Source organism: Ursus americanus, chromosome 2 (genome assembly GCF_024610735.1).
Source record: "Ursus americanus isolate L20-20 chromosome 2, mUrsAme1.1.p, whole genome shotgun sequence".
In the NCBI taxonomy this organism is placed as follows: Eukaryota; Metazoa; Chordata; class Mammalia; order Carnivora; family Ursidae; genus Ursus; species Ursus americanus.
Genome location: NC_142128.1, coordinates 64,741,338 through 64,755,706, shown reverse-complemented (window position 1 = coordinate 64,755,706; position 14,369 = coordinate 64,741,338). Strand labels below are relative to the sequence as shown.

General features: G+C 35.1%; 1 protein-coding gene across 2 annotated transcripts in view; it reads right to left on the bottom strand.

The window, feature by feature from the left end:
* Nucleotides 1-2,067: 2,067 nt before the first annotated feature.
* LOC123803758 (complement factor H-like) overlaps nt 2,068-14,369 on the bottom strand; it is a 73,052-nt gene continuing 60,750 nt past the window's right edge. For both annotated transcript variants that reach the window (XM_087856495.1, XM_087856500.1), the window contains exons 16-22: nt 11,618-11,800; nt 10,940-11,146; nt 8,925-9,101; nt 8,039-8,215; nt 6,807-6,980; nt 2,917-3,099; nt 2,068-2,484 (exon numbers count right to left, since the gene is read on the bottom strand). In XM_087856495.1, coding sequence (XP_087712621.1) covers nt 2,288-2,484; nt 2,917-3,099; nt 6,807-6,980; nt 8,039-8,215; nt 8,925-9,101; nt 10,940-11,146; nt 11,618-11,800 — 1,298 coding nt within the window. In that variant the 3' untranslated portion in view covers nt 2,068-2,287. The remainder of the gene's footprint in view (nt 2,485-2,916; nt 3,100-6,806; nt 6,981-8,038; nt 8,216-8,924; nt 9,102-10,939; nt 11,147-11,617; nt 11,801-14,369) is intronic.

The window sequence follows — 14,369 nt, the reverse complement described above, 5'->3', positions numbered from 1 at the left end:
AAAAATATTGAAATTAAGAATATATGAATAAAGAGAAAAGACAGAAAATGTATTTAAAAGTTTCTTAGCCTTGTATTATTTATAACGCTGAACTGTTAGATCCAATAGGAGCCAATGAATTTTAAATTTCATTTCTATTTCAGATTTCTGACAAGCAAAAAGACATTTAAGAATTTCAACATTTCAACAATATTGAACATTCCCATCTAGTACCAATAGCACAATTCTTGTGTTCTGAATACTATTGCCCGATAAAAAGGATCAGACCTTTTTGGAAAGCTGTATGATTATGGGCGTTGGTCAGGGAAGTATTCAGCGGGCCTGGAGCATGGTGTTGTGCTAAAAAGAAATGAAACACTCAAAGACTGGTGGGCATACAAAGCAATCAGGAGCCAGTTTCAAGAGGCACTCACTAGCCAAATTTGGGATAATTTGAGATTTAAAGAATAATGACTATATTGTTTGTGACAAATTGAGTAAATAAAAATTCATGAATCCATGCTGATAGAATGCTAAAAAAAAAAAAAAAGAAAAAGGAAAAAAATCTTTAAAGCCATCACAGGTCACTATCATCAAATCCTTATTCCAAAAATTGGAAATTAAAAAGCAAAAATAACGATTTACCAAATCTTTTTCGGTTAAAGTTTTAAGGAGTTGGCACATCAACACTCATCTTCACACAAGAATGACAATTAACGAGTGCAGAAAAAGAATAGAATTTGTTTTAAAAATCACTACGCCAACAATAAAAATGATTAGTTATAAGCTATATTGATTACAGGTTAAGTATCATAAATAGGTTCCACAAGCATTAGGTGAAAGATTTTGGAAAAATAGTATACATACCAATATTAACAGCAAAGATAACTTGCCAATTATAACAATGTCCTTTAAACGTGAGAAAACTGGCTGTCACCTGTGACTCAGATTTAGCTAAATTGACTCCATTAGAGACAGCCAGGTTTCTCATTCGAAGAATGCCACTTGATTTGATGCAAAATGAAGTAATAAGGTATCACCTTAAAATATTTTTACCTTAATTATATCTTTATTTTCATCTTCAAGTTTTCATAGAAGTTAAAAATGTTTATGGTCAACTGATTTAAACTAATTACGTTGTTTGAAATGTATGAACATAAAAATCATATTTCAGAGTCTCATGGTTGAATGTTTCCAAAACCCTCCATAGCAGCAAAATCATGATGTCATTAGATTTGAAGATCATTACCAAAGAGGCCCTCATAATTCTCAACATATATCGTCTTACTTTTAATGTATCTTTTTATTTATTTTATTTTAAAAAATGTTTATTTACATATTTAAGTAATCTCTACACCCAACGTGGGGCTTGAACTCATGACCCGGAGATTGTGAGCACACTCCACTGGCTGAGCCAGCCAGGTACCCCATTAATATAACCACCTTTATTGTGGTTCCAAGGTGACACATATTAAAGATAGAAAACATGGAAAATAGAGGTGAGCATTAAGGACTTAACCACCAACTCTTACCCCTAGCATCTCTAAATTCAACTGTAGTTATAAATATTTCATTGTACTTCCTGACAATCTCTGTTCTATAAACATTTATGCCGTGATCAAAGCATATGCTGTGTGTGTGTGTATTGTGTGCGTGTGTGTGTGTTTATACTTGATATCGGATTTTTTGGTCACTTTTCATGTTATATTATGACAGTGATGTACCCAGTTAGATTCTAATTTCTCTTTATGATTTGTTTGAATTTTTATGTGTGCTAGATAGCCATCTTGTCGAAGATCTTGCATTTCATCATTTAGTAGATAAGCAAAAGTAAATAATAACTACTTACATCTTATTACTAACATAGGTATGACAGAGTTAGGTTTTTATGTATTTTTGAAGTAAAATTATCTTAAAGATGGAGAAAAGCATTTCTCCCATTTCCTCTGAAATGGAGAGTCTCAGGCAGCCCCAGAAGTTACAGAAGGAGCTTTGAGAAAGTCAGAGGGAAAGATGGATACAAGTAGGCACTGTAGGGATTGAATCTAATTTCTTGCCGTAGGTATTTTATAAGTAGGACACAAAGCATTTTGGTTTGCCACGTTTTAATGAGATGCTTTTAAGAAGTGATTTATTCAACTCTCTGATTATAATTACATCATCCACATGATATTTAATACAAATTCTGATTTATGAATACAAATGAGTTACACAATACTTGACAAAATAAACTGAGAATTGAATTGATAATGAAAAGTTCTGAGTAAATGTACGTATTTTAATTTTAGGACTCATCTTTACCATTGTTTTATCCACAAACAGGATAGGTCAGTTTCCCTTCCCGACAGGTGACTCGGAATGTATGCTGTGGGGTCTTTTTACGATATCCATACGTACAAACAAATTCAATGACATCCTCTGATCTAGAATAAAGTTTTTTCTCATTAGACCATCGTAATCGTATGTTATGTCTTCTCATGATGTCTTCTGATACTGTACAGGCCTCTGAATATAAAAAAAAAGAACATAAAACATTGAAAACAGGATTTCAGACTTTCAAGTAGAATCTTCAACATCAATCCAGGGCTTTGTTTTCAAAATCTTTTCCAAACCAATTCATTGAAAATCCATCATCTCGATTTAAATCACTTTAAATGATTAGTCATGTAAAATGAGGGACTATGTTTAAGGTGTGATAATTAAATGTTATAATCAAAGATTCATAATGTCAATTTTAATATGAAGAAATTGAGTCCTTTCATTAAAGGATCTTTTGCTTGAACAAGAGTTTTTTTTCCAACTTTATTTCTTCACATATTAGTATTTGATAGTCAGCATTCAACAAGTGTTTGTTAATCCATGAAAATTCTATTAATAACAGCAAAACATCTATTATACTGATTTTCCCAAGATCCATGAGAATATTGAAATATTTACCTAAGCATTTTGGTGGTGATGACCACTGTCCATCTCTGCATGTTATGGTCCTTTGTCCCTCAAGTGCGTAGAAGGCCTGGCATTTGTACTCTACTGTTGATCCTGGAGCATATACTTGTAATGGGAATGAGGTAATGTCTCCATTGTCAATAGGTGGAGGAGGCCCACATTTTCCTTTAGAATCTAAAAAAAATATGTATTTGATTAAAACAGGTTGAAGTAAAGCGACTAAAAATATAGCACAATTTGCAATATCAAGACCTGTGATTCCTGCTGAGAGAAATGGTTCTTTGAAGAAATTTTATTTCATTTTATTTTTTTTTTTAAGATTTTATTTGGGATGCCTGGGTGGCTAAGTCGGTTAAGCATCTGCCTTCTGCTCGGGTCGTGATCCCAGGGTGCTGGGATCGAGACCCACTTCAGCCTCCTTGCTCAGCAGGGAGCCTGCTTCTCCCTCTGCCTGCATCTCCCCCTACTTGTGCTCTCTCTCTGAAAAATAAATACTGAATGGATGGATAGCTAATAGAAACAAAGAAACTTTCTTGTTACATACAACATACTGCAGTGTCTATTGGATCTTTAATCATTATTTATTGATTTTCATTTTTATTACAAAAGGAACATCAACTTCTTTAAAGTCAAAGAATTACACATTTGTATAATGGGAAAGGGAATTGCTGGCTTCCTGTTCTGGACATGATGAGGTAGAAACCTTTCTGCTTATTCCTTCTGTTCAATATCACTAAAAATCCTGAACATATTATAAAAACCAACAAATGAGATTGTGAAAGATGTAGAGAAGACATCGATCTGATCAGAGGTCTTGGTTTTCAAGGAATTATACTGCAGTGAGTTGTTTGGATTTTCATGTTGCTTTCTACGCATACTGGACTGGGCACTGAAGAAGATTGGAACCCAGAAATGATATCAATCTCAGGGGGAAAAAAAAGTCCCAAGAATTGCCTGCTCTCTTTAGCCAAAGGCTCAAGAAAGGAGTATTCTAGCAAGACAGAAATATGTATATATTTTTTTACAATACTTGAATTACTCCTGGAAGACGTCATTGAAGAAACCTTGACCAACACTCTCCCCATGCTGATCAGAGACCAACAGTGATCAACAGAGGTCAAGTGAGGAGCCTAGACTCTATCCACAGTGAGGGAACAAGACGCCTCTTCAGTTTCCACGGCGTCAGTGAAGGCCAAGTGGGAAGCCTGGACTTGCACTCTACTGTAATGGAGGTCTGATAAATAAGAGATTTCAGTAAAATCCAGAGTCTTAAAACACAACACCTGAAATGTCTAGAATACAATTGAATATCACTCTTCATACCAAAGACCAGGAAACTCTCAAAAGAGAAAAGATAATCAACAGATCACAACATTGAGATGACACAGATATTGGAATTATTTGACGATGGTTTTTAAAAATCCAGTGGGAATTATAGAACTGAAAAATCTAAGAATGGAATTAAAAAAAAACCTCACTGGCTGGGCTCAATCATGGATTACAGAATACAGAAGGATAAATAAACTTGAATATAGAATATAAACTACTCACTTTGAAAATAGACTGAAAACTAAACCAAAAAAACTTCCAAAAATACTGACTGAAAATTTCACAAATTGGGCAGAAAGCATAAACATTCATATTGAAAAAACCAAACAGGACAAACCCAAAGAAATTCATGCCAAGATATGTCACAATCAAACTGAGGAAAACTAAAGAAAAAGAAAAAAAGTCTCAAAAGCAGCTACATAGAAATTATGCAAATCTATAAGGGAAAAAGGAATCAAATGTCAGTGGGCTTCTCATCTGTGACTGTCAAGCCAGAAAGAAGTGACATTTTTCAAGTGCTAGAAGACAAGAACTGTCAGCCCTGAGGGTTATATCCCGTGATTCTATCCTTTAGGGTTTTAGGGAGAAAAGAGATATTCTGAGACAAAGGAAAGCAGAGCATTTAGCTCCAGCAGATCTGTCTTTAAAGAATTGCTAAAGGAATTTTTCAAATATCAGGGAAAAGATAACAGCACGAGGACTGAAACTTCATGAAGGAATTAAAAACAATGGACTGGGAAAGTAAGGGTAAATATAATGGACTCTCTTTTTCCTAAGGACTTTGTTAGGTTTGATGTTTGTGCAACATTGTGTCATTTGATATGGTGCTCCATATATGTAGAAGGAATAGTTAAGACATTTATGTTTGAAATGTGGGGAAGGTAGGGGTGCCTGGGTGGCTCAGTCAGTTGGCTAAGCGTCCACTCTTGACTTTAGCTCAGGTCATGATCTCAGGGTTGTGAATCTGAGCCCTCTGTCAGGCTCTGAGCTTGGCATAGAGTCTGCTTAAGATCTTTTTTTTCCCTCTCCATCTGCCACTCCCCCCTTTCACTGTCAGTATATAAATAAAATAAAATAAAATAAAATAAAATAAAATAAAATAAAATAAAATAAAATAAAATAAAATATGGAGAGGGTGACTGGACCTACGTGGAAGTAAGGTTTCCTCATTTCACTTGAAGTGGTAAAATGTCAAAACCAGGGTGGGGAGGAGGGAGTGACAAGCTATACATGTGCATTTTAGTCCCTTGAGCAAGCACGGATAAAGCTATACAAAGAGATATACTCCAAAACAATAAAGACATATAAAAATAAAATTATTTTGAAATGTTCCAAAAATCCACAGGAATGGCAAAATTAAAAAAAAAATTGGAGTGAGAAACGAGGAAAAAAAGCAACGCAAGACAAATAATCAAATGGCTGACACAGACCCTAATCTATCAATAATTACTTTAAGTATAAATGGCTTAAATACTTCAGTAAAAGACTGAAAATGACAGAGTGGACACATAAACAAGAGCCGACTATGTGGCAACTAAAAGAAACTAACTTCAACATGAAGACATAGATGGGCTGAAAGTAAAAGACTGGAAAATACCTATGCCAGGCAAAAGTTGATTTGAAAAACAAGTGGCTATAATAGCTCTTCTTTTGGCTTCTCTTAAACACTAAATACTGGAGTGTCCTAATACCAAGTTCTCAGACTTTTTTTCTATATACACTGATTCCCTGGTTGAGCTCAGCCAGTAACTTCCCTTTATGTAATCCACATGCTGAAGAAGCCCAAATTATATTACGTTCCATGAATATGCCCCAGCTGCTCATTGTGCGTCTCAAAGTGAAATTTCATAGGGCTGTGAAATGTCCTCAACATACCATTTTTTAAAAAAGATTTATTTATTTGAGAGAGAGATAGAGTGGGGGGAGGACCAGAGGAAGGACAAGCAGACTCCTTATGAGTGTGGAACCCAAAACAGGACCCTGAGATCATGACCTGACCCGAAATCAAGAGACTGATGCTCAACTGGCTGAGCCACCCAGCCCCCACCCCCAACATATCTTTAATACATTTATTCCTCAGGAAATAACTGAGTGTCTTAATACTTAAGATAGAGAATTTTCTGGGTGGCTCAGTTGATTAAGCATCCGACTCTTGATTTCTGCTCAGGTCATGCTCTCAGGGTCCTGAAATCAAGCCCCACGTTGGCCTCCATGCTCAGCATGGAGTCTGCTAAAGATTCTCTCTCTCCCTCCCCTCTGCTCCTCCCCGCACTGCTTACACTCATGCTCTCCCTCTCTCTCTCTAAAAAAAAAAAATGAGAGAGAGAGAATTTTCCATGTTTCCAACTGTCCTAATCTGGCCAAATCTTTCACAAAGTAAATATATAATATCACTATGCAGTCCACAAGAAGAAAAAATTGGATTTTAAGCACCATTATTTTATTTGAGATAAAAAAAAGATTCCATAAGAACTATACCAGTATATATTTATATTGACATATTTAGTCCCTAATATATTCTCTAAAACTTGAGGGGAAATAAGATACTTTACCTGCACACTTAGGTGGTTCCGTCCAGGTCCCATTTAAACATGTCACTTCTACTTCTCCAAACAAGTCAAAAGGTTTGTTGCATTCATAACGTGCAGTCTGACCAGGTAGATAACTAAGCTTCTCACTTAGTATGATAGCATTTTTCACTTTGGGTGGCTTCTCACAGGAACTATCTGAGTAGAAAGAAAAAAGTAGCATCTGTAATGTAATGATCATTTTGAGTAGCAAATCAAGGAACGGGATTCCAAATACAACCGAAGGGGGATTTAAAATCAACAGTTAACCTGTCATGAAGGAGTGCCAATTTTAAGAAATTTACATATAAGATTGAAGAAAAGGAGATAAAGCAATATCTTTGATAAGATTTACGCTTCTATGAAAATGAGGGTTTTTCTGGATGTTTCCCTTTTTTAGTAAAATCACCATTACAAATTACATAAATTCAAAATGAATTTATAAACCACAAGAAAATTATAATAAAAAGATTATTTGATGTCAGAAATTGGCTTGCAATCATCCTGCTCATGAATGTAATTTTAGGCCCTTAGAGAAATAAACACAGTAGGCACTTCCTTAGAGAATAAATGAAGAGTTAACATGCTTTGAAACAGACTATAGTTGAAGGAAAGATGATTAACTGAGGATCCAAACAGGAGATGTGGAAAAATAACAGAAAAATAAATGTATAATTTATAAAAACACTCTTTAATATGTGTATATATATCTATATATGTACATACATACATATATATATATACACATACACACACACATATATATATTTTGCAAATGCTTAAGGACATTTCAAGGAGTAATGTACAATTCACCAGTGAGATTCAGGTGAATGTAAAGTATAATAGGCTATAGCTATGGTTCCTAAACGGGAGTACAGCTCGAATCTCTTGGGAATTGTTAAGACACTTTCAGGGTAGTAGCGCCAGAGTTTTTGACTCCACAGGTCTGAGCGAGCCAGTTAATTTGCATTTGCATTTCTAACAATTTCCCGGAAGACGCTGATGCTTCTATTCCAGACACCATAGTTTGAGAACCACTGGGCTTTAAGATTAACCAGTGAGTACACAATTTCATCCCTTTATGTTAAAGCATAAACCTTCTTTGACCTGGCCCCCAAAATTATCTATGTCCATTGTTTAAATGATGTTGGAGAGAATTCTGTATTGTATTACTTAAGGCATTTTGATGAATACATTCTAAAATTTTATTGAAGTACCTTTGCATATTGGCTTTCCTATCCATTGGCTCTTAATACACTGTATAAAATTGGGTCCATCCAATTCATAATATCTTGGACATGTATAAGTCACTTTTTCTTCTGACCTATATGATTCCTTCATCAGGCCTATGGGTATGGCATTACCAAAGTCAGGTAAGCCAACACAGTCCGTTTCTGAAAGAAAAAGAATACGTACTTGCTTGGTAAATCTTTTAAAATACATGATGACCAATAACTATAATGTAGAAACAGGTACCCATCAACCAATGAGCACTGTACTCAATTTTTCTTATAAGTTGAAAAACTGTGTTAGAAGTCTTTTGGGTTAATTATATTGAAAAGTCCTGTGTTTGTCGAACGTAAAACATGGGGATGATTATGTGGGAAACCTGAAAAGATAGGGATACATGTACTGCTTGATGTCACACTTCTTCCGTTCAATTTCTTTTTCCCATACAAGCCACCTACATTACGTATGTATTTGTATTTTGTGCTTCTGTCAAAATCTGTTACTTTTATTTATGTCAGCTATCTTAGAAAACTATATACTTATAGGGAGATAACTGATAAACTAACAGTAAATTGAGTAATGATGAGATTGCTGAGCAGGGACCAGCTGTGATCCAGGAACAGAGATGAGGCATCTGAGGACATGTATCAGAGGTTGTCCAACATGCACACAAAGCAACATGAAAGTGAAATAATTTGGCTTCCGCTGTCACACTTTATTACTACTAGGGTTATTAATTCTCTAGCAGACTCCACAACTTTCCAGAGATACCTTGTTAAATTCTAGAATTACTGCCTAGTTTCATAGTTATACCATTTATGCTCTAAATTAAGAATATTGATTAACCTTAGAGTAAAATTAAATACACTATACTTATGCATTTTGGTGGATGGGACCATTTTCCTCCTAAACATTTTATAGATGCAGATCCATTAATCCCAAAACCTTCTGCACATTCGTACACTATTTCTTCTCCATACTGGTAAGTGCCTGATTTGCGAGGTGGAATACTATGTGGAACCACATATTCTGGTGGTGCGCAAGGGAGCCCTAAAAAAAAAAAAATGAAAGCATGACTCCATGTTTCATTAACTCTGAATTTACTTTTATGTATTGGTTGCCATATTTGGCAGTATTATTTGAAAAGAAATGATAACACAGGAGCTACAATCATAACACAGAGAAGGTGCACAAATGCTTCCTAAAACCACCATTCTGATGTGTGTCCAGCTGGCAACCTGAGCAAAAACTTGAAACTAAAAATCTCAATATATTATCGGGTGTAGCAGCTTCCTTCTAGATATGTCTCCTGAGGCAAGGGAAACAAAAGCATAAATAAATTATTGGGGCTACGTCAAAATAAAAAGCTTCTACACAGAGAAGGAAACAATCAACAAAACTAAAAGGTAGCCTATGGAATGGGAGAAGATATTTGCAAATGACATATCTGATAAAGGGTTAGTATCCAAAATATACAAAGAACTTGTAAAACTCAGCACCCGAAAAATGAATAATCCAGTTAAAAATGGGCAGAAAACATGAATAGATATTTTTCCAAAGAAGACTACAGATGGCCAACAAACATGAAAAGATACCCATCACTCATCATTAGGGAAATACAAATTAAAACATCAATGAGATACCACCTCACACTTGTCAGAATGGCTAAAAAAAAAAAAAAAAAAAAGAAACCCACAAGAAACAAACAGGTGCTGGTAAGTATGCAGAGAAAGGGGAACCCTCTTGCACTGTTGGTGGGAATGCAAACTGGCACAGACACTCTCAAGAACAGTATGGAGGTTCCTCAAAAAGTTAAAAGTAGAGCAACTTAATGAACCAGCAATTGCACCACTGGGTATTTACTGAAAGCATACAAAAATACTAATTCAAAGGGATACATGTACCCTGATGTTTATAGCAGCATTATTTACCATAGCCAAGATATGGAAGCAGCCCAAATGTCCATTGAATGGATGAAGAAAAGGTAGTAAGTCAATTCTCAGCCATAAAAAAGGAATGAAATCTTGCCAGTTGCAATGACGACGGAGCTAGAGAGTATAATGCTAAGGCAAATAAATCAGAGGAAGACAAATGCTACATGATCTCACTCATGTGGAATTCAAGAAACAAAGTAAATGAGCAAAAAAAGAGAGAGAGAGGCAAATCAAGAAATAGACTCTTAACAGAGAGAACAGATTGATGGTTACCAGAGGGGAGGTGGGTGGGAGAATGGGTGAAATAGGTGAAAGGGATTAAGGGGGGCACTTGCTGTGATGAGCACCTGGTGTTGTATGGAAGTGATGAATCACTACATTGTACACCTGAAACTAATATAATAAAAATATAATATAAAAAATAATAAAAATTAAAAAATAAAAATGTCAATATAGTTATGAAAAGACTATCAGTGCTTCTTAAACCAATATAATAAATAATAAAAAGAAGAACATTGAGAATCACTTAAGATAAGTACCATATATTATAAGAAATCAGGAAGGACATTATAGGAAAAACAAACAAAAATTTTAAAAACCTGGTGGAAAAGCAAACAGTACAACTTATATAAATAGGTAGGATTATGAAGAGGCATACCTATATAAATAGGTAGGTTCAATTGCACTACACATCTAGTTTAATTAAACAACTGCCAGAATTAAAAGTGATTCTATAATGAATCAATAAAATTAACAAAAATGGGATAGATTTGATTATGTGAAAATTGTTTGGTAAAGTACATAATTATATAAATGATTTTAGATATTTAAATATAAATGATTGTAGATATTTAGAAACCTAAAGGATTCTTCCTCATGACTTTGATGACAATTATGTTTAATGGATTGTATTGAAAATTGAAACCAGAATTTTAGTTTGCATACTGTCCTCACCTACACACCAGGGTAGAGAACTCCACTTTCCCATCTGGCACGTTATCTCATCATTTTCAGATATCCTGAAACCTTCCTCACAAGTGTAACTTAATTTGCTGCCATGTGGGTAAAGCTTAGGTTTCAATGTTTCTTCTACTTCTGAAAATTCAGATGATTTAATGGTTCCATGTTCTATATGAGGTGGTTGAAGACACCGGAGTTTTTCTGTATTAAGGAAGAAGATCAAAGGGTCAAGTACAGATAATGTTTAGATTGAAAAATGCAACCAAATACCACTTGGGATTTTAAAATAAGGATACCTTGAACAAATTGAATTACTGAAAAACGGAAAAACATTTGAAATTTGCAAGCATATGTGTTTCCATAAAATCTGTGCTGTTATCTACTTCTTCACTATGCCCCTTCATTCTTGTCCTGTTCATCATGAGGAGTAAAATAGGCGTAAACAGAAATTTTCTTGGTATTTGCACAATAATCCAAAGTTTTTGTCTGTTCATTTCACAGTAGAAGTGAAAGAATGCTGACTGATCTGTATACTTAGCTTGTAATTTACTGTTCCAGGGTAAAGTGAAAAAGATACAGAGAAAGGTCTTCATTTTGTTCCTTTACACAAAGCACAGGTGACTATTAACCTCATTTGAAAGAATGTTGTAAAGCAAGTTATGTGCTACTGACCAGCACAGCGTGGTATTGACTGCCATCTTCCATCTTTGCACACAATTTCTTTTCCATCCTGAATTATATAATTGTCTTGACAGACAACAGATACTTTTTCTCCATCCTGATAATTCACCGTCGTCGTCATGTTTTGAGCATTGGGAATCTGAGGTGGAGGGGGGCATGACTGTGCTCTAACTTCTAAAAATATTAAAATTAGATTTCTTGATTAAAAATCATAAGTTAAACATATTAAAAAGACAATTAAACAGAAAACTCAATAATAATATATCATTGATCAAATAATAACATGTTCTATGTTTAAACATGTTATACTCTTCAGTAGAGCACTTTAATATATCACATGTGGTTTATATACTCACCATCTTACTTGTAGTATCTTCCTGTGACAAATCTTGCATAATCTATGTAAAATTTATTTTTAATTATTTCTAACCATTAGGATGTTCTAACTGAATTGTCCACTCAGTAAGAGGCACTAAATAAATACTGATGTCAGAATCTTGTTGACAGATATCTATAATCAAATGCATTGTGATTGGATTAAAACCCTCACAAGATGTGGAATGGGAGCTAATTAGCCAGAGGAAGAATTACATGTAGTTAATGATCAATTATTTGATACAGACTCTTGGCTAAGGTAATTAGATATGGTCACTAATGATTTATAGTGTGTTGTTTAAAGTTCAAAACTCTGTGGAGGTACTGTTTACTAGCTTGCCTACACTGCTAAGAGATAGGCTAATGAAATGCACCCTGTTGAACAGATTAGACAGCCCGGCTGCCATTGCATGACCAGCAAGGGATGCAAGATTTCCCTATAAACTTGTGTTTGAGCTACCGGAGAACTGAGATACCTCACATGTATCGTGACAGCTCATAATCTGAAAACAAAGCGTGTCCTGTTCAACTGAGGAAGACTCTGGATGGCTATACCTGGAGACTTTTGGACCTCTCTATGATTCCCTGATTATGCTTTCTCCTGTCGTGCTTTTATTTCATTAGAGGCCTTACGTGAGTGTATGCTGGGAAGTCTTATAAGTCCTTTCAGTTACCCAAGATTTTGTAGTCAATTTAAAGAAATATTTCACTGAATACAATTCATTCATGCTTACTAATATTTTCTACTTCTATCTCATATATTCTATGTCTCATATTTTTGATTTCTAAGTGTAGAAGTATTTTATATTTGATCAAAAAATATTTCTTATCTGTTGTAAATATCTTGGCATATTTTTTTCAGTGCATTGACAAGGATTGAGTTTCCTCTGTATCTGATGTTTAAACATTTTTGCCCTAATAATCTTAATTTATACTTCCTCTGATACACTTTGCCAGAGGTTGGTCTAGCAACTAAATTTCCCTAAAAAGGCAGAATTACTATTCTGCAAGTCATCTGTTAATGCTTTTTAAAAAAAAGCTTCTTTATTGTGTTTATATTATTTGTATTTTATTTCTATGTCTTAAAAGTTATTCTGTATTTTTTTTTTGCTGTTCTTTGTATAGCAATCATACCACAAAAAAATCTGATAGAAGAGAACGAATCTATTTAGGAAAAAATAAATATTTGGAAATTAAGCAACAAAATTCTAAATAATTGACAGGTTAAAGAAGAAATCACAAGGAATATTAGAAAACATTCATGTAGATTTAAATGAAAATGAAATGTATATAAAAATTTTGAGACTGCTACAGCAGTACTTAGAAGGAAAAATGGAGTTTTAGATTGACATTATACTTGTGGTAAAATGTTGAATACCCTCCCCCAATGATCAGCAATAGGACAAAGATGTATGTTCTCATCACTTCCTTTCAACAGTTTACCGGAGTTCCTAGTCAGTGTGATAAGATTAAAAAAATAAAAATAAAAATGGACCAGCAAAAATAAAATCTTGTATTTTCACAGATACAATTGTTTACAAAAAATTGCAACAGATCTACAAAACGGTACCTAAAACGGATAGTGCAACTTAGTATAGTGTCAGAATATAAAATCAATGTGCACAAATCGAGTGTGAGGACAAATGTATAGGAAGAAATTGACCTCATCTCCTCCCAGAGACACACAGGTACATATGGAACACTTTCCTCTGAAAAAGACCTGAAAACTTAGCTGAATAGCTCCTTCACAGCAAACAGTAAAAGGGCCACATGGAGATGGGTAGGAGAGTCAGAGACCCAGGATGGACAAAATCCCACCCCTGGTAGGGTTACACACAATCATGTGGGATCTCCCAAATCCAGAGCTTCTCCTTGAGGAGAGAGAGGATTGTGTCCCAGATCAGCACCCCAAACTCTGGGACCTGCAGAAGAAAGATGAGCCCCCAAAACATCTGGCTTTGAAAACCAACGGGTCTCACATCCAGGAGACCCAATGGGCTGTAGAGAACGGAGATACTTTTTTTTAAAAAAGATTTTATTTATTTATTTGACAGAGAGAAAGAGAGAGAGAGAGCACAAGCAAGGGGAGCAGCAGGCAGAGAGAGAGGGAGAAGCAGACTCCCTGTTCAGCAGAAAGCCTGATGTGGGGCTCAATCTCAGGACCCTGGGATCTTGACCTGAGCCAAAGGCAGACCCTTAACCAACTGAGCCACCCTGAGAAACTTTCCTTAAAGAGCTGGCACCCAGACTCACTGCCCCCGGGGGCCATTGTGAAAGGAACAGTTTGAGAAACACTTAGATGTATGAGAAGGAGATTCATTTGCTAATCTTAAAGCATCTACCTGAGGGGCAGAGGTCTGTTGGGACT